General features: G+C 40.1%; 1 protein-coding gene across 1 annotated transcript in view; it reads right to left on the bottom strand.

Moving 5' to 3' along the window:
• Positions 1-21,065, bottom strand: part of hsf4 (heat shock transcription factor 4) — a 29,607-nt gene that overhangs the window by 5,408 nt on the left and 3,134 nt on the right. Inside the window, exons 2-11 of the mRNA XM_061036899.1 lie at positions 19,301-19,409; positions 17,702-17,829; positions 16,509-16,633; positions 11,665-11,740; positions 10,238-10,305; positions 7,957-8,056; positions 5,341-5,459; positions 4,838-5,059; positions 4,600-4,717; positions 4,346-4,411 (exon numbers count right to left, since the gene is read on the bottom strand). Of these exons, the coding sequence (XP_060892882.1) occupies positions 4,346-4,411; positions 4,600-4,717; positions 4,838-5,059; positions 5,341-5,459; positions 7,957-8,056; positions 10,238-10,305; positions 11,665-11,740; positions 16,509-16,633; positions 17,702-17,829; positions 19,301-19,409 (1,131 nt within the window). The remainder of the gene's footprint in view (positions 1-4,345; positions 4,412-4,599; positions 4,718-4,837; positions 5,060-5,340; positions 5,460-7,956; positions 8,057-10,237; positions 10,306-11,664; positions 11,741-16,508; positions 16,634-17,701; positions 17,830-19,300; positions 19,410-21,065) is intronic.

The following is a 21,065-nucleotide window of genomic DNA, read 5'->3' as shown; positions in this document are numbered from 1 at the left end:
TTTATAGATATTATTGACCAGAGCAGTGGTAAGACAGACTTCTGTAAACAGATGTTGCAGTCTGCTGTGTTGCTTTAAGACTTCACTGGTGAACTTAATTACATTTGAACAGATGATCAAATTAAGTTTTGGTTGCCTAATGGCATGCTCCTTCACCCTCTCTCCCTCTAGGAGGTTTTTTAAACAAAGTTATTTAAATGAATAATAAACTAATACTTCAAGTTCTAGAGAATCATCCAGCTCTGACAGGACAATCAGACATCTTCAAGTTTGTTGTCCTTTGATGATGTTGAACTCTTCCAATGTAGCTCAATGTGTTCACAACCACAGAAAATCTCTGACCTGATATGAACCGTATCACTCTTCAGGATTATTATTAGAATTAGAATTAGAAGGACTCTACTGTCTTTGCACCTTGTACAACGAAATTCACTGTGCTTCTTTTTAAACAAAAGAATATTATTCATCACATTAAGCCACAGTCACATGCCTATCCAAACAGTTTATTTTGTTTTTATATAAACCAGGTAGATTTGAGTGCATTCAGTCCAGTCTTTAGTGTTTGGAACCTTGTGTTAATTGAAAAGCATATTAACATTAATTTAAGGTGTTACCCATGACTTTCAATCCAGTAGATGTCGCACTTGAGCACTAGTCTCTCAGACCAAATATAACTCTCTGAGAGCAACGACTCCTCGCCCCTCCCTTCACACTACGGCTGTCTGTAGGACGGATTTTCCTTCTGATATGCAGCCCAAAGATGTTCTTATTTCTTATATAAGCATTTTAGACCAGACAAAGTCTTATCTTGGGTTGGACATTCTGTTGGTTCACCTGCAGTTGATCATGGCAGGGTTAGTTGGAAAGGGAGGGGTCCAGGCAGAGGCACTGCTTGTCAACAGACAAGGCAGGCCGCTGCTTGGGGCCCCGGACCAGTAGGGGTTTGGGGCCAGTTAAAGACTCCAGAATCACCACTGGGTTCAGGCCAAGGAGACATGTATGAAACATGTTTGAGCCTCTGAGCGAATCAAAAATCAAGCTGAAGGAATCACTGTCCAGTCAGTGTGAATGCAGAGCTGAGAACAACAAACCCACAGGGGAGTTTGACTTCACTCTTCTTTTTTTTTAAATAGAAAGTCATTACATAACAATATATTTAGTTAGGATGTATAAAATATCAGATATATTAATCTTTAAAATGCTGCATATTAAACATTTAAAATACTCAAATATATCTAAGCTACTGGACAGTGCATGGTCTCTCTGATAGAAGTGAAGTCCAGCTACAACAGAGAGGATGGCGAGGTGAAAGGGTAACAGCAGCAGTTATGAAGAGGCCAGAGAAAGTCAGAAGATGAATTTTGAGTATATTGAGGGAGAGCAGAGGGTACAACATACTGTAATATAATACTTTCTGATAGCTCCGATATTAGAGTTCACTTTTGATCCCAAAAGCTCCTAAAGATTGGCTCAGACTCTTTTTGTGTTAATGGAACAGAATGTACATGTATGATAGATGACCAGAGCATGCAGATTAAACAAGGCACCACACAGACTCACAGACTGTAACAGGAAATAAAACAGCAGCACACTCTAAATAAGGACTATCAGATCTGGCAGTCAGCTGCACAAACAGAACCAAACAGAAAAAATGAATAATTAGCTTTCTTTAGGATTAGTTATTTGGATCACACAAAAATAAATCAGCCTTTTTTAAAGAGGTAATTACAGCTCTGGATGATGCATGGTCATGCCTTGTATGTGTTTAGGAGTGGCTGATAAGTAATAATCCACTTTTAAAGAAGCACAAGAAATTAAGTATAAAAAGATAGATGGTCTAGCGGTTGAGTCGGGCTGCCCATGTACAGAGGGTTTAGTCCTCAAAGCAGGCGGCCCGGGTTTCACTCTGACCCTTGTCATTCCCCACTCTCTCATCCTCGTTTCAGACTCTATCCACTGTCCTCCCTAATGATGAAGTCATCATAGCTCCTAAACCAGAATACGCCCTACAATTAAAAAGAAGAAGAAGAAAGATCCAAACACCAGCTTCTTCTTCACAACAAATTTTTTTTAAACTTCAGCCACAGACTAAAAGAATGACTGGACATTTCTGTCCACTACTGTTTAGGGAGTTTAAACTAACAAATAAGCCATTGATAACCAATTTCAAACATGATAAAAACCTGTCAATTCCTTTTTGTTACATGAAATATTTTGCAGAAGCTTGATTTTGAAGCTAGCTCCACACAGGTCTGAAGACTCCTGACACCATATTTAATCTCTCTGGTGAGAGGTGTAATGGTTGGTCATGTGTGCATGATTTATTTACTCAGTTTTTCCAATGACTCTGTAGCTTTTTGCTTTTAACAATACACTTACTTTAACACCTTTCCCTATCTGCAAGTGAAAAAACTGAAATTCTTCAGGAATTGAACAACTTTTCCCCCCAGTTTGAATCAATAGTAAAATACAATTTGAAGATAATGTCTGTGTATAGTCATGACATACCCTACTAATCACATATTTATATTATAAATATTATTATATATTATATATAATCCCAAAAAAAAATTCTCCTTGGGGCCCACCTGCAGTATCCATGCGACCCACCAGGGGGCCGTGGCCCACACTTTGGGAAGCACTGGATTAGGACATTACACACAACAGGAGTCACACACAAAGTTTGACATTCTGTTTCATTTTGCTTAACAGGCACAATTTCCTACATCACCTCTCTTAGCTCTGAAATGAAATCCTTAAAATGCAGACACCATGTTTTTTTATATTTGTTGCTGGACGTCTTTTGTACACTTCCTGCAACACTTGTTGGTGGTCGTGCAGGACTTTTCAAAAGGTGGGCCACGTTAAAGACTTTTTAATCTCCACAATATGACAGATAGATTAATCAGCATTAACATTGTGTATATTCAAGGCAGGGTGGGCAGGAAATTGGACTTTAATTACATCATTGGCTTCATTGTCAACATGCAGGTTTAGCACTGGACTCTCTGACATTTGAAGCACAAACTAAGCTGAAGGGGTTGGGGGGACAAAAAGATTTCATTAAAAATCTATTTCAGGAAAAAGCTATTCATAGAGTATCATGTACAGCAGCCTTTCCCAAACTTAAGACTGTCGCGGCCCACTTTGAAATACAAAATGACTCCGGGGCCCGTTATAAAATAAAAGTTATGACTACAGCTCTCACTTTCAGTAAGGGTAAAATATTGGACAGGACAACATGATCTTATGGCAAGAGAGACACAAAAGTTTACTAAACAGATGGTAAAATATCATATGATATTATGTCCATGAATAGTCATGACAAGCCTTACTAATCACTTAAAGAGTTAACTCATGGTAAATCATATTGTGATATTTCTTTTATTTTTATACTTGGTGGAGGCCTTTGCGCGGCTCACCTGAAGTACCCACACGGCCCACCAGGGGGCCGCGGCCCACACTTTGAGAAGCACTGATGTACAGCATTATTAAGGTCAGGATGTCTTACAAGGAGTTTTTATCAGCCTCAAGAGGGTGTAATCATTTAGCAGGATATATGCACAAGGTTTGATAATTTTTGTATTGGTTTAAAGATTAAATTAGCTCTGCATCATTTTTACCAATCAAAACCATGCACTTTGTTCATATTGCAACCGGACTCTACCAATCATGCAACCAGCCATTCAATTGGCACAACACAAATTGAGCTCAACGTAAGTCCAAGCAGGAAGACTGTTTATTCTCTCTCATATTCATTCATTTCTTCATTCTCTCCACCACTTCCTCCGTCTTGCTGCTCTGGTGATCAGCTGATTATGGCATATGGATTATTATCATCCTGCTGCTGTCAAATTTTAAAACCTTTTCTCTCTCTTCCTCAGTCAATCTGTCTTTCAGTGCAATCGCTGCGACCCTCCTCCGCCCCGGTCACCTCCATTCCAGCTCAGCAGAGTTCAGATTCTGGCTCAGAAACCCACTCCTCATCACATCCTGCATCATCTTCTCCATCACCACCACGAGTGTCTAGACTCCACCAGGGGGGGATTCCTATCCTGCTGTTGGCCTCATTACCCCTCTGAGTACATGAAGTCGTCATCATGGAGTCTAATCTTAATGAAGTCTCTCCTGATTTAAATGAAAACTAATGTTGCTCCTTGTGTTTAGATAGAAAACTATTTGCAACATCTTCCCCATATCAACTTCATGAAGAAAAGTCAGTTTTGTGTTTACTGTAGTTTGAAGCTTTTTAAATCAAGTTGTCCTGCATGACACTGTTTTCTGCTGTATATCATACTATCGCAGGTACTGTAGTTTATCACATGTGTACAGTTTTCACACTTACTGATTTGAGGTTGGACTCCATCTCTGTGAAGTTCCACTCTGTTAGAGGCAGGCTTAAACTGAAGGGCTACAGGAAGAGAAGGAGAGAGAAACAAAGAATCAGAAAGAATGACTGGACAGGACAATAAATAGTTGAAGTTATTGGCTACCGTGTGCTGTGATACATCTACAGGTTTAGAATTTGAAATATTAGCTTTATTCAAGTTTGCATGCACTATACTGGTGTGTGTTTGTGTAAACTGCAAATCTCCTCACATCCATAACAGCACTGGACCCAGCTTCCACAGCATTCTGCTGATGGCTCCTGAGCAGCAGCTGCTGGAGCTCCTCCAGGCTCATATCCACATTCTCCACTGCATCTGAAACCTCCACTCTTCACACACAAACATATACAATAATAATAGTAAATAAACACAGGGTCACTTTAATCCAGTGCAGCTTTTGTGTCTCTTCAGAAATCTGTGTCCACCTGTGGTTTGATGTTGGCACCCACCTTTCCAGAGCAGGTCTCTTACTCCTCCTCTCCACCACAGAGCCCCTCCCCTCCAGAACTGACTGGACCATTGCGACAGGTAGGACTGGAGGTTCAGAGGAGCAGACCTCACAGGAGGAGGTCAGTGCTACAGCCTCGCCTCCCCCCACCGCGCCTCCTTTCCCCGCTCCTCTCACTCCTGGACTCACAGGCTCCTCTTTGATGAGCATCATGCACTTCTCCCTAAAGGTGCAGTCACAAAATGAGAATTAAAAGAAGTTAAACCGACAAGGTGTTCAGGCAGAGAGCACTACAAGTGAGGCAAACAGGATCAGTTTTGTGCACTCACTCTCATATCTCATATCATCATACTATACTATACACCACTTTGTGTTCAGTTTCCAAATGTGTTTGACATATTTTGAAATGTCATGGGGATACTTATGTGGTTGTCAGATGCTGCAGATGTTGTTTTGATGATGAATGAGTTGTTAATAACAGGAGCCTTGATTGTTATCCCTCACCTGGTCTCATCAGGTTGCATTTGGAGGGCCATGCTGGCCTGAGACATGTCAGTAACGTCTGATATGATAGGTCCTCCTGTCAGCCCACTGGTAGAGCAGGAAGCAGTGTCACTGGATGGCTATCGAAGAGGAAGAGAAGACTAGTGTGAACAAAATCTTCTTTTGTTGTAAAAATGCTCTCTGTTATTAATAGCTCCCTAAATGATATGTAAGAGTCTCTCATTTTAAAGATATCGGTCAAAAATCAAACCAAAAATGTGACCTTTGGGGGGAAAAATCCCATATGAACATGTTTCCCAGAAATGTAGTTCCATTAAGAGTTAATATGGAAGTTGTACTAACTTCAACATGGAGCCAAAGTCAAAGTAATATTATGTAAAACACAATCCAGAGTGCGGGAAACTGCAAACTGCACCTTAGCTTGGTCTTATCTGGGCTTTAAAACCCCTAGAGCACTCTCTCACACAGAAACAGACAACTACACAGCCCAAGGAATGTGACAATTGTAAACAAGCTGGAGAGAAAGCAAAAGATAAATGTTTTTTTTGCTCACTAGCTCTCCCTAGTGAAGAAAAATATGTACGAGTTAAACCACATCTTGTTGTTGTTAACTAAATGTTGACGTGGCTAATGGGAATTTTAATAAAGAAATGAACTGAAATTAAACCAAATTAGAAAAAAGGAATATGCATGCATTTAATGGGGGTCAAATAGTCTCATTCAGCTGATTAACGCAGACATTTCTGTCTCAGCGTATGAGTACAGTTGAATGTAAAAATTTGTTTTTTAAATGTTTATATAGTAAACAGTTGACAGAGAAATCTAAATAACTATGAAACCATAAAGAAACAAAATATTCATTGATTCCTAAACAAATTACTTTTTTAATATCATAGGGACTAGGGTTGTGAACTGGATGGTCGCGAGTTCAAGTCCCGATGCGGACCAAGTCTTGAAATCGGTCTGGTAGTTGAGCACTGTCGAATTACCGAACCCCCACAAAAGCTCAGGAGCACTCGCTGTGTGCAGCCCCCTCACTCTGACATCTCTCCATTAGTGTATTTCCATAGGATCCTGTTTGCTCATGTGTGTGTATCAGCCTATGATTGTGAAGCATGTTCAACAACAGATGTAAAATTAATTTTCCCCTTGCAGGATGAATAAAGGATATCTTCTATATCTTCTTCTCACAGGAACTTGACTTGAAGATAGGCTACACTACCACCATTGGCTTCTTTGGAGCTGACACAGAGGGGTCTAGTTTCCACATTTATATCAAGGATCATGTCGGTCATATTCTATATTAAATTATAACATCAAATCAATGAAATCAGCTCAATCCAGTGCTTTAGGTCGTGCCTCTAATAATGGACGCTCTTGGGCAGCAAATCATCCTTCAAATCATTGCAAGCTGCTTCCCTCTAGTGGTGGTAAAACATACCAGCAGGACTGGTGGCAGCAGGTTAAAATGACTTATGTCCAGATAATATATTAACTTTGACATATTGGACTAGCAACATTTTAAGTACACTAGAAATGTAGATTTAATGTGACATAAATGTATTGATTTGCAGTAGAAAGCGATGACTTATAAGAAATTATTGTGTATTAAATCAACTGGTTCAAAGATTAATTGTAAATCTCAACGTGGCCAAGAACTCAGGAAGGCCAGGCAGTAACTTTAAAGTTGATGTGTTTTGGCTCGGGGCTGCCAGAACTGTCTGTGCTGAGTGTGAAAGGTCAGCAGCTCAGTAGTTTTACAGCTCCAACCACGACACATCACTGAGAGAGGCAATGAGCCCTGATACTACTGCAGGAGAATCATTTGTGGAATTATTTTTTTTATTTACCTGCATACTGAACTTGAAGTCTCTGGAAACTCAAATCCATAAAACACTTCTAAGTTCTAACTATGTTATTTATAATCTTGTGTTTACAATAGCAACTCTCTGAAAGTATCAGAGGTTACCTTCTAACTGTTTTAGAGATTTTCTCATTTAAGTTTTTGAACATTTTCAGATGTTGGGTGTGTTACGGATGGAGGTAGCTTATGACCTCCAGTGCTTCTAACAAGCCTAAAGAGTTTGAGTTTTATAAGAGTGTGTGTGTGTGTGTGTGGGGGGGGGGAAGAGGTTTTTTGAGAGGGTTGATCAGACTCCACTTTTATTTGAGGCCAATTTCTTTAGTTCGTCTACTGTCTTTTAGTAGAATTAGTGGGTGGCTGTGGAGCCTTATAACTCCACTCCACCTAAGGCCAAATGCCTTATTTTTGTTGTTTTATGAAGGTGCAATTTTCTTTTTGTTAGTTTCCCTGTCCGTGACCGCTGTCCTTCAGATCACGCGACCTGCAGAAACGTAACAGTTGTTATGTGGGTAATGTTAGCTCTGAGATTTATTACGCAATGTCAAACCAATTGTAAAAAAATAAACGCATGTCCCGGCCAATCAAGTGCAATAAAAACTACTCTGCTGCTGCTGCTCAGCCCTTCATGCTTGTGTGTGCCATTCCTGGCTGCACATCCACTGGTGAAGATGACAGCTTGTCATGGGGTGGATTTGGAGAAACAGTTGGCTGTGTTACATACATTGTGTTTTTGTCATGTCAGATTTTCTCACCGACTGGATGTAGAAGGTCTCGTGCATGGCCTCCATTGGGTGACTATGGCTGAATTTAGAGGCAGGAGGACTGGGAGAGCCATCGTCCAACATCAAGGGCCTGGAGGGAACATTTGTTTTTCCATCAGTTACACTTCATGTCAGCTACAAAGTCAAGGACAGCAAAACATCAAGTACTAGCGTTCATGGGGAAAAAACTATTACAGATGGAAACTTAATTTGCCCAACATCTGTTCAGGTTGATTGCAGCCTTTTGATTGTGTTTGTTTAATTAAATCAAAAAGGTCTTTATAATCCAGTTTGCTACACTTACCTGACAGTATCTACCTCATTCTTATTGATATCACTGCTGTCAATCTTTGCTGTGTGTGTATGACTCTGATGTCTATTTGACATTACAGCTTTTATTAAAGGTCATCAACGCCTACATTGTTATTCTTTCTCATTTTGGGGGGATTGAGCACTAAAAATTGATAGTGAAGTCATAAAATATTCAGATCTAAGAATGTTGTTACACATAACTACGTAGTATCTTGATCAGGCCCGTCTGCAGAAATGACCTCCCTGAAAGGCCCAGTGACTGCCCCCCCCCCCCCCGGATATAATTTAATTAAATGTTTTCATATTTGATCAGTGCGGTTAGCGCTAGCCTCCAGGCTCCCTCTGCCTGGTTTCCATCAGCCATTGGAGCTGACTGAAATAAGTTAGTTAACAAGTTGTTGTTGGGGTAAAATGCCTGAGCCAGCTCCTCGTTTTTTTCATCTTTCTTTTCTGCCATCCTGACCTAGTGCAAGTCCTGGAATGGCTTTTCTGATTGCGACAAAACTGGCATCACAGTTACGTTTACTGGGCCTGCTAATGTTGATAACATTACACAAAAAAAGGTTCATATCATTCTAAGAAGATGGGGTTTACATTTAGAAACAGGCTACATTTCACTGAAGCAACATTAAATAAAATGTGTCTTTTGTTGCTTTAAGAGGTAATGGTGAGTATTCAGGTGTAAAACAAAATGTGGTCATTGTAGCTTAAAATTAGGATGGACCATGTGTTTTTGGTGCTAACCTCACCCCCCCCCCCCCCACCCCCCCCACCCCATGTGACAAGGCCCCAGAAAACGTTCCCCTTTATCCCCCATATGGATGGCCTCAATGGATAAATAGATGACATTGCCATCAGCATCTGCTTTTTTTTTTTTTTTGTTATTTACTGCTTATAGGCAAATATTAGCATGCTTGTGTTAGACAAATTGCTAACAATGTAATTGTGACTTTGTTAGTACGCTCCGCTGATGTTAGCTTTCAGCTCTAAACACCTCTAAGCCCAAGCATGGTCTTAGTCAGAGTCCGTTTATTCAAAGAGATTTGTGCTAAACCTGCTTTTATTTGATTTGGGCTTTGTTTTAAAATCCTTTTTTTAAATTTTGAAATCAACCGTCAAAAAGGTCAGTTTGTAACATATGATCAATGTCACTTTTTATACTAAAAAAATAGATTTATTTTTATCTATGTAACTTTAAAATTAAAATGTATTACTTCAATTTGTAAGGATTTTTTATTTTTCAAGGATATATTTGTCATATAATTATCAGAGTATTGAATAGACAGAATCGTACTTCAGTCTCACTTCTCTATAAAAATCTTGGAGTATTCAGGTAAACTCATATCATGATATGATCACATCGTGAGTTGGACGTATCATTATAAACACAGATGGTGGACATTCACTGTTAAAGCCTAAAGGTAATACATGACCATGATTTAAACATGGCGCAAAATTGCAACTTTTCCAGGAAGCACACTGACCCTGAAATACACTTTCTACAGCACTTTGTGTTCCAGCATGCCTCTCCTTTCTCATGTCGGCCTTGTTCACACTCAGCAGTAAAGCTGAACCAGCATTTTACACACACAGGCTGTAGCAGGGTCATGCACTCCACTCTGCCTTCACTGGGCGTGAATGTGTGTGTGTGTGTGTGTGTGTGTGTGTTTGTGTCTGAGTGACTGATTCAGCACTTGTCTCCATTCACAGCGCGTGTTGAGTTAGATTGTTCAGTTTGTCAGCTGAGCCAGCCCTTCCCTCTGCCCCTGTTTGTGTCACTTTTGTTGATTGCCCTGCTGTGTGTGTGTACGTGCATTTTTGTTTGTGTGTGTGTGTGTGTGTGTGTGTGTGTGTGTGTGTGTGTGCGTGCGTGCGTGCGTGCGTGTGTGTGTGTGTGCGCGTGCGTGTGTGTGTGTGCGTGTGTGTGTGCGTGTGTGTGCGTGTGTGTGTGTGTACTCACAGCTTTCTCTTTAGGCCAACAGTGCTGGGTGTGTTGGACTGCATCTGGCTGAACAGAAATTGGATCAGCTGGCAAAGAGAGAATAAGCACAGCATGAATCAGCATCCTCCCCGCGCACACACACACACACACACACACACACACACACACACACACACACACACACACACACACACACACACCCACACACACACACACACACACACCCACCCACACACACTCACACACACCCACCCACACACACACACACACACACACACACACACATCCACATGAACATAAGAATGGAAAAAACATGGAAGCCCCATAATTTCTGATCATAGTTTTAAGACAACAATTTAAAGAGTTTAGTGTATATATATATCTATATATATATATTTGTTCATTCCTTTGTGCATCTAATATCCTGTCAGAGTTTCCAGACTACAAACACTCTGAGATGTGATTGTTGTTTGGTGCCTTAATGGCCGAGCCAGTATGATCTCCTGCAGTGGCATAGGACTAGGCTGCTTTCAAGGTAATGAAAGAAGGTATTCTAGGTCTGCACGATTATAAATCGTACTTTGTGTGACCAGCTGAGGCTGATGTTGTTGCAGGACAAGTTCAAACACCAACATGAGCTGCCTTCTTGTTACCATGGTTACTATTGTTCATGAATGAATGAAACAATCAGAACTATATCAACAAAAACATTGTCACCAACTGAAATTAAAACAAAACTAAAGTTTACAAGAAAACGATCAACTGAAGCTTAAAATCAGTTTCAGTTGTTGTAATTGTGCATTTCTGTATCTCAACATCTTTGTAAAAGACTGAAACCTCAATAATTTTCAACATTTAAATAAAGGTTTATGATGATGATGATGATGATGATGATGATGAGTTGTCTGTTTTAAATTTCAAATTCAACTTGTAACTTTAGTAGGAGGGTGATTAAGAAGAATATTCTTTGCTGAAATGTGAATTATTATAGCACTGAATCGTAAACTAAGTACCTAAGTACTGCACTAAAGAACAGTTATTTAGTAAATGTGCCTTATTATCTAACACTGATTGAGCCCATTTGGGAATCATTTCTGAAAGTTTTCAGGAGTTTTGTGTATGTTTCAAAGGAGCACATGAGAATAATATGGATCCTATTTGTGTGGGGGAAAAAAATCACTTAATTAGAAACAGGGTCTCATGATGCAACAAAAAATGTTATGTGTGTATTATGTGTGAATTAATTTGTACATATCTGTAGATCTCTGGCTGGTTGTTTTAGCTACAGAAGCACATATAGTTCTGGTTTATGGAAAAAGGTTTACGCAATATGGATTACTCCCCTTTTAATAAAGAGTAGAAGCATAGTCTGTACAATATTGAAGGAATGTGTGTGCCCAGACACACACATTCTTACACACACATACACACATATGAAGACTGACCTTGTTCATGACTTTCTGCTGCTGCGTGTGGTTCTGTCTCAGTGAGACCACCTCTCTCCACAGAACTTCATTCTGCCTGCAAAGAGGTGGAGAGTAAAAAAGAGGAAGTGTTAAATTAAAAGAAAAAAATACCCAAATGGTAGCTTGCCTAGCAGGCAGGCATCAGAATCTCTGGGGTCCATCTTTAGTTGAGTTTTCTTGTGATTAAATTCACGATACACAGAGTTTTTGATTATTCAAACATGCAGTCTTCAGTTCATTTTGTTTTGTCGGGACCCACTAAGCCATTTTCAGTTGGTCGCAAATGTGTGGCAGGAAAAATTATGTCTATAAAGCACTTTATAATCATGTTTGTTTTGTAAAGTCTGAGGTTCAAATTGCACAACCTTTCACTGAATAAATTTGATTGGTTGAAAAATATCAGTTTTTAGGGTTGTGGTTTTTCATTAAGCAGTTGGTGGTGGGTCCTGAGGCTGGACCAGTTTAGAACCACTGACCTAAAGCAAAGCCTGCTTTTTGATCATTTCACTCTAAACGATTCCTTGAAGCTCCTGTGAGGAGTTGGAAAGGTTGAAATGAATACTGATGCCTCTTTACAAGCTACAAACATAAAAGACAATCAGGGACAAGATTTAGTAGTATTAGTAAAAGTTATTTTTGATGAAAGTAGGTATCCGGGGCAGGTTGTAGATGTGCACACTGAAGAAACATGCTTTGGTTATATTGTCATCAGTAAAAAATAAACAATGAGGGGCCACAAGAAGCCTTGTGGTCAGTGCGCGCACCACACATACCGAGGCTAGTTCTCCAAGAGGGGGGGGCCAGATTCAAAATCTGACCTGTGACTCTGATTTCTGACTCTATCAGCTGTCTTATCTCTAAATAAAGGAATAAAAAGCCTGAAAATAAACATAAAAAAATAACATTTAAACAATGAGTGATCAATTCGACAGTTAAAGAATTCAATTTGGAGCGTTTTGGCACCCACCGAGGTCTCTGAGTGCAACCGCACATACGTAAAGCTGTTAAGCCTCTCTCACTACTCCCCCTCAAACATCGTGCATTTGTTTACATGTACAAGCAGAGGGGCGGCGTTGTGAAGAGCCAAAAACTCATGCTGACTCATAAGGTGCAGTAATATAACCGGATTTTGCACAAATATGACTCTGCCTCTACAGAAAACTTTTGGCGTGAGATAGATTTATTTATTTATTTGTGTGCAAACCTGAGACAGAAGTTGGCTTAGATGACTTTCTGACTCAGTGAAGCTGCTATACCTGAGAGACAGATGACACCGATAACAATACAGCCTATAACGTTACGTCACAATCTGATGTTCACTCGACTTCCTGCTCGGTCACTCTTTTTCTCAGCTTCAGCCATCACCAACCCTCTTCAGCCTCTTAGCTTCAGCTTAGCTTTTAGTCTCAGCAGTTGTACCAAACAGTTTGGAGACGGGCTAACTGGCTAGTCCTGTAAAGCCATGACCACAAGGCCGGCTTCCAAACACAGAGTTCTGAAAGCTGGAAAACCGGGGTCATCTTTGGACATGGGAGGGACGCATGTTGTACTATGACATCGACTTGAAACTCCTATTGGTGGAAAAGGTACACATTTTTGCTTTTTAAGAAAACAGAATTCGATTTTTTTTGTTAAAAAGCACATGTACAGGACAAGATCAGTAAAAGAGAGAAGATGAACTGCGCTGTCCACAGATGGGAACCAAAATCGACACAAACCGAAAGTTACCCCAAAGAGCTTTAATTTACCTTGCCAAGTCACCAGAGGACTTCTAAAGACTATTTATCTTTACAGCTATATAGTCCAAGAGTGAAATAAAGTGAGGGACTGGTTAATGTGTGCCAACTATCTTGTAACCTTTTTTTTCATGCCCCTCACATGTGGTCATCCTTTCCAAGCAAAATGGCCTTATTGATGTGCCTGTGTGTGTGTGTGTGTGTGTGTGTGTGTGTGTGTGTGTGTGTGTGTGTGTGTGTCTATCAGTCAGGTGAGCAGGTGAACATTCTCTCCTCTCATTAGGCAACAATACTGAGCACAAAGCAGCTCCTGCACACAATGACACTCAGCAGCTATTTTCAGCAACAATGGCCTCCAGAGAAAAAAGTCAGTTCAAAAGCTAGGCCGGGGGATTTGTTCCAACTTAGCAAGAGGAATAACATTGTTTCATTTTGCCTTTAGAATATGCATTCAAGTGGACAAATTCACATTTCAGTTTCTGAGTTTTTGAGGTTAGTTTCCTAAATACTTTGACTTTTTACAACTTTAAAATATTACCTACATACATTCTGTGTGTTTCAGTCTTTTGCTCTCTTGTTCCCATAAAACAATAATTCAGACAGAAAACAGCCCTCTACAAGGGGCTGTGTTGGTAAGTGCATGTTTTTGCAGGTGCTGGTGAGATAATCAGATCCAGGAAGCCTGGTGTGACTAATGAATCTGCTGGTTTCAAACGCTAAACATTTCACAGAGGTTTATTGCACTATCAGCAGAAACAACTGCTGACATTTATCAAGGCAGCAACTGTTTGATCTTTTGTCAAAATGATCCTGTAGTTACAATAGTGTTGTAGTCAAAACTAAAGTAACCAAGACCAAGACATACCTGAGAACAGAGTGCTCAGAGACCAAGACATTAAGGGGTCCAAGACCAAGGCAGGGCGAGACTGAGACAAGACCAGGACATTTAGGGGTCCAAGACCAAGGCAGGGCGAGACTAAGACAAGACCAAGACCAAAATATCAATGAAAAATCATCTTCTTGTCTGCAGGGGCGTGTAACTCATTTAACTTATTAACACCAGGTACGTTTACTTTACAAATAAAGTGATATGTTATATGTTGTTTTAGAAAGAGACTTCTAATCACAGTGATGACGTGGAAAAATAGCCTGTCAGTGGTGGTCTTGACCGTTCTTGATTTAAAATAAGGGCAGCTTAGGAAGTGAACTGGCACCTCTCCACTAACCAGACCAGATTCCATACTTTGGTCTGTACCTGGACTTGAATTTACAGCCTTCCAGTTCCAAACCCAAGTCCCTACAGACCGAGCTACTGCCGCTCCAGCAAGGGTTTTAAAATCTGGTTACAAATGGACTAAAATGAAATTGTGATGGCTCATCGGTGAAAAGATCGTCCTTTTTTTATATTTTATTTTTTCATGACTGTAACAGACAAATACTCACAAAAATCTAAACAAACTGAAAGTTGCTCACAGCAGCTGTATTTCTTGTTTTGCTCCTCATGTGATTTCAATGGATCTGGTATTGGTTGAGAACATACCTCCGCTGCTGGCAGAAGAACATATATGTGATGTGCTGAAGCACTGCTTGAACAAAGGGAAAAGTAAAGCGCTGTGAACTTTTGAAGTATAGCGTACATTTACCCTGACGTTGTTATTCAGCTCAGTTATACTGCTATAGCCTAGCTTCTGTGCCCATTGTCTCACTACGCTGACCAACATCTCTAGTGGCTATTAGACTTACTATTGACAAGTACCTCATACATACAACCCCACTTTAAAAATACTGAACTATCCCCTTAAAACGTTAGCATCTAAAGCTCCTGTGAGAAATTTTCAGTTTGTGACGATTTTGGCGACGCCTTTGGACAAAGCAGGAGGATTTAACTGTCCTGTACCTGTGTAAGTAGTGTTTACAGAGTGTACAAAATAAAAAAATAAAAAATGCATCCTTCTTTCTTTGAAATGTCTACTGTTCCCCTCACAATCAATCTTTGGCATGGAAACATATTTTTTACTTTCTATCGGCTGCACGCTGTCTGACACCTTCCATGCGGCAGGTTAACAGGCATTTAAAACATCTACATAGCATAATCATTCTTGCCTCTGATGGTCTTATTTGCTTTTATAAAGGTGTCATTATTAATCACAATCAATCAATCAATCAATTTTTATTTGTATAGCGTCAACTCATAACAAGTGTTATCTGGAGACACTTTACAAAAAGCAGGTAAAAGACCTTACTCATTGTTATGTAACAAAAAGCAGGTAAAAGACCTTACTTATTGTTATGTTACAAAAAGCAGGTAAAAGACCTTACTCATTGTTATGTTACAAAAAGCAGGTAAAAGACCTTACTCATTGTTATGTTACAAAAAGCAGGTAAAAGACCTTACTCATTGTTATGTTACAAAAAGCAGGTAAAAGACCTTACTCATTGTTATGTTACAAAAAGCAGGTAAAAGACCTTACTTATTGTTATGTTACAAAAAGCAGGTAAAAGACCTTACTCATTGTTATGTTACAAAAAGCAGGTAAAAGACCTTACTCATTGCTATGTTACAAAAAGCAGGTAAAAGACCTTACTCATTGTTATGTTACAAAAAGCAGGTAAAAGACCTTACTCATTGTTATGTTACAAAAAGCAGGTAAAAGACCTTACTCATTGTTATGTTACAAAAAGCAGGTAAAAGACCTTACTCATTGCTATGTTACAAAAAGCAGGTAAAAGACCTTACTCTTTGTTATGTAACAAAGACCCGGCCTATCCATCATGAGCACTTTAGCAAAGCAGCAAAAGTTACAGTGGTAATCTGTTTTATTACCAGCTAGAAACTACTCAAAGGCTCTTTTACGAGGCAAAAACGTAACCTCTCTAACAAAACAGTTTTCCTCTGACTTACTTGGTAGATGTTGACTAGATTACAGAATGTGGAAATGAGGTGAACTTTGAACTCTTACCCTGCGTGTGTACGTCATATCAACGGTAGCAGAGGGGTAAGGACTTTTTCAGAGGTCTATGGTCTTGTTAGGCCATGACACACGCACACACACACACACACACACACACAAAAACGTTTCTACTCACTGTTTCATGTCCTGCATCTGACACTCCATGTTGTCCTGTTGGGTTCTGAGGAGCTGGACTTCATACAGCAGTTTGCTGAGGTCCTCCTGACGGACTTTGGTCTCCTCACTCTTCACAATGGATACCTGAACACAGAGCACACAGCCTGGTTCAGTTACTGAAGCAAACAAATGTTATATTTCTGAAGTGTTGTTATTGGCTCTCTGGATCCCAGTTCTGGTCAGTCAACTTTGGTCTAAACAGCGGTCGGATTCTTCGACACAATTTTTAACACATATGAAAAAAGAGGATGAATTCTCAAAAGAAGCTGATTGACTTGTTTTTTTTAGCACCACCATAAGGTTGATATTTGTGCTATTGAATGAAATGTCTCAGTTCTTTGAAATTTCCAGGAAATTGCTAAACCCTCTCCTCGCACTTTCCATCTAATCATTTTGAGCAATAACCAGTTTAACTAATGTTTCCTATCTGCATTACATGTGTTACTAGAGTTTTGATGCTCATCAGCATACTTTATCCACTAAGACGGTGACCTTGTTTTAACATCCTCACTCCTTCCTCTGAGTGGAAGTTTTGCCAAAGTTTGCCAAAAAATCTGTCAGAGAAAACTGTGCGATACAGTCTGGATATCCATGGAAATAAACATTGTAGTCTTTCAAAGTTTACATTCTTTAATGGCGTCCATTTTTTTGTTTTTGCAAAGTTCTGTATGTAGTTTCTGTTCTGCACTTTAATCAACTGTTCCAACAATTCGACAGGGAACTTGTAAAATGATGTGCTTCAAAAAATAAATGACTACGGCCCTCTACCTTAAATTCTCTTGTTCTGTATGTACATTGTTAATGGCTTAAATCCCCATTTAACAGATAAGTAAAATTAAGTTAAGTTCGATGGTTTGAAATAAATCGTCTGTCATCTTTGACATCTCTCTACCTAAGACTACAGCAGCCAGAGTGTTTAGAGCGCTGTCCGTGATTCAGATAAACATCAGAGCTTCTACTGTCAACATCAATGTTTTCACTTTGGTCTGGTAGCAATATGATGCATTGATACCAGTGTTGCTTGAAAACACAAAACAATTAATCTCTGCAGTCTCAGCCTAAATATTTTTGCTCTAAGGGTCTAAAGGTTGACACATGCAGAACTTTGTGATTCATGGTTGTGTACTAGTTGGCTGGTTTGTGTGTTCATACCTTCCTCTTGATGTGCTCCAGCATGTGTTCATGTCCCTGGAGGAAGTACAGATGTTGGAACTCTGTGTCGTCTCTCTCCGGCTTCACCAGACCGCTCTGCTCAATGTTCACCACTTTACGAAATCCATCTAGACACACACATATATATATAAACATCAAACAAAAAGTAAGGAAATTTGTGTTTGGTAGATTATTCTACCAAACTGCTGAGTATGTAGGTTGCGCCCATGAAAAACTTGCCAAATCTTCTCTGCCAATGCCAAACAGCTTATTTTGCTGTTGACTCTTGTTTGGTGCTTAAGTGGATTGGATGATTTAAGTCTGAAGAAACGAGACATATTGGCAATTTAACATCATTCATTCGTTCATTTAAAAAACAGCAGCATGTGGAAGAACCATACACAACTACAACAGCCTGACACCCCCTCCTCATGCTGGTCACCAGCCTGGTCACACACTGCTGTGGCATGGCATCTCATTCTTCAACCAGCATTTGTCGCAAGTCAGCCAATGTGGTTGTGTTGGTCACTCTGGCATGAACAGCACGCCCAAGCTGATGCCACAAGTGTTCAATGGGGTAGAGGTCAGGACTGCAGGAAGGCCATCCCATCCTCTCCACTCCCAAATTCTGGAGGTAGTCTCTGATGAACCTCGCTCTGTGGGGGCGAGCGTTGTCATCTTGGAGGATAGAGTTCGGTGAAATTGAGATTGCCTCCAATGACGACAAGCCTTGTTTTTCCAGTGAGTGGTGGTGATGCCACCCCACAACATCACACTGCTTCCAAGATCCAACTGCCGTAGACATAATCTGGCCTGGTCGCTGAACAAAACATCCCTCCACATGTTCAGGTTCCAGTGCACGTGTTGCCGTCACCAGCGCAAACGGGTCTGACGGTGAAGGGCAGTCATGGCAGGCCCTATGAGACCGGAGATTGGCTGCATGCAGTCTGTTCCAGATTGTCTGGGTAGAGAGCCGTTGGCCATATCGTCCTGCAAACCTTGACTGCAAATCTGTAGAAGACTGCCAACGGTTCCTAGGTGCTGACAGGGTTAAGAAACGGTTTTCTTGGGGTGTAGTCTTCTTGGGACGCCCACTTCGCGGCCTGTCTCTGACATCCCCTGTTATATGGAACTTGGCCTTCAGTTTGGAGATGGTACTAGGGCTCACTCCAAATAATGCTGCAACTTGGTTGTGCGGAACACCAGCTTGAAGTAGCCCTATGGCACGGGCCTTATCCAGATCAGTCAAACGTGGCATGCTTGGAGCAGACACCAACTGACAACTGTAACAGGACCCATGCTCACAGGTGCTGCCAATCACGCACCTGATTGGCAGCACCTGGGTTTTTCATGGGCGCAACCTACATACTCAGCTCTGCTGCTTATCCCACAATTGCATGTTCCTTACAAATGTGGCACCATTTAAAAGGGAAATAAACAGGCTTTCCAACGGTATAATATTTATTGCAAAGAAGCATTGTTACAACAAAGAAATAATCTACCAAACACAAATTTCCTTACTTTTTGTGCGATGTTTTATATAACAACATGAACACTTTGTAAGGGCAACAAGGGAAGAGAAATGAAGAGTGTACTCACACATGTTTAGCTGTCGGACAAAGCTTGCCATATTATTGTGTTTAAAATACTTCGGCAGGACTTCCTTGGCGAAGCGTCCCTGGTCAAACACATGAAAGCTTGTGCCAGTCTGAAATGGAGAATAGGGAAACTCTTGTTAAAGGTCACATATTGGGCAAAATTCACTTCACCATATTTTCTAACAGTAACATGTGTCCCTAGTCTGTCAACCAAATTATGAGAAAAGTCCATCCTCTCCATCTTCTGCCTGCTCCACTTTTCAGAAAATGTGTGCTCAAACAGGCCGTTTGGAGATTTTCCCTTCATGACATCACAAAGGGCAGTAACCCTTCCCCAGGTGGGTGACACTCCCACAGCTAGGTGTTTGTTCTGCCCTCTGAGTCTGCCTTCTCACTGTAAACAATAGGACATGGTACAAAAAGCCAAAACCACCCAAGCCCTTATAGAGGGGCGTGGTCAGACACAGCTCATTTACATATTTAAAGGTACAGACACAGAAACAGCCTGTTCTGAGCAGGGCTGAAATAGAGGGGTTTATAGACATGATCAAATACAGGACCAGAGTGGATTTAGAACAAGAAACTTCACAGACTTGTCTTGGGGAAGCTCTGAGACTTATTTAAACTTGTTGAAAATTAGTATAATATGTGACCTTTAAGTCCATTCTAATAAACAAAAACATAACAAATCAAACTGATTCTTATTTCAATATTTTAGTATTTCATGCCAAAGTATTGCAGTATCATCATTAATGCTATTATAAATGTAGGCTGAGAAAATCAGTCAATTATCTCAGAATTCAACATTCAGCAGTAAGAAGACATATAAGAGATGTGAAATGCATCAGTTTGTTTTTAACGTCCACGTTACTATGCTGGAAAAAAACACATTTTAATTGGTTGAAATTGAGTGCCTTGGAGTTTTTCTTGTTCGTCGATGTGTACAATTTCCATATTACAGATTATTATACACAAGTTTGAATTAATGTATTGATCATTTTGCCCCTTCATTATTCCTATGAGCTCTTTGGTAACTTATTTAATGTGTATTATTTTGGGGATGGTTCATGTCAGTGATGCTGTTGTGATGTTCGCCAAATGACATGCTGAAAATTTGATTGACTCCCAGCTTGTGTCAGAATAATTCCATGTGGGATTGGTGTTGTTAATGACCTGGGAATGACTAAAGCCGTACACCAGAAGCTGCTCCAATTAAATTTCAATGGGGAATTATCACCACTTGTAACGTTTCGGGCCCTCGCCATTCATCAGACATCATGGTGTGCGGACTTAGTCTTGGACTTAGATATTTTTTATCCAGCACCCAGTACTCAACTTTTCAGATGTTTGTGCTGTTTGATATTATTGTATGAACTCTTGTAAATGACCTGACACGAAAATAAAATATTAATTTATTCATTCATTGAACTTCGACCCTCTTTGAACACTGGTGTACATTATGTTTCAGGGTATGAGGGCTGAAAATGAAACAACTCTTTTCATGCTTTTCTATAACTGCTGTTAGAGGCATTTCTTCAGAGATAATGTTCTTCATTACTGTTTTAAACTTTCACATGTTCACTTAATGATTATAGCTGATTGGTAAGATGATTCTCCCTGAAACACATGATCTGTTCAGCAGCAGCCAAGTTCAGCTCAGTCATCCAAACAGACTCTCTCTCTCTCTCTCTCCCTCACCATGAATGATGAGTAATGCTGCCTGTCCTGAATGTATTACTAAGCATCTGCAAAAAGGTTTGTTTAAC

The sequence above is a fragment of the Labrus mixtus genome, chromosome 4 (assembly GCF_963584025.1).
Source record: "Labrus mixtus chromosome 4, fLabMix1.1, whole genome shotgun sequence".
In the NCBI taxonomy this organism is placed as follows: Eukaryota; Metazoa; Chordata; class Actinopteri; order Labriformes; family Labridae; genus Labrus; species Labrus mixtus.
Note: the sequence above shows the minus strand (reverse complement) of the source record. Positions and strands in the feature narration are given on the sequence as shown.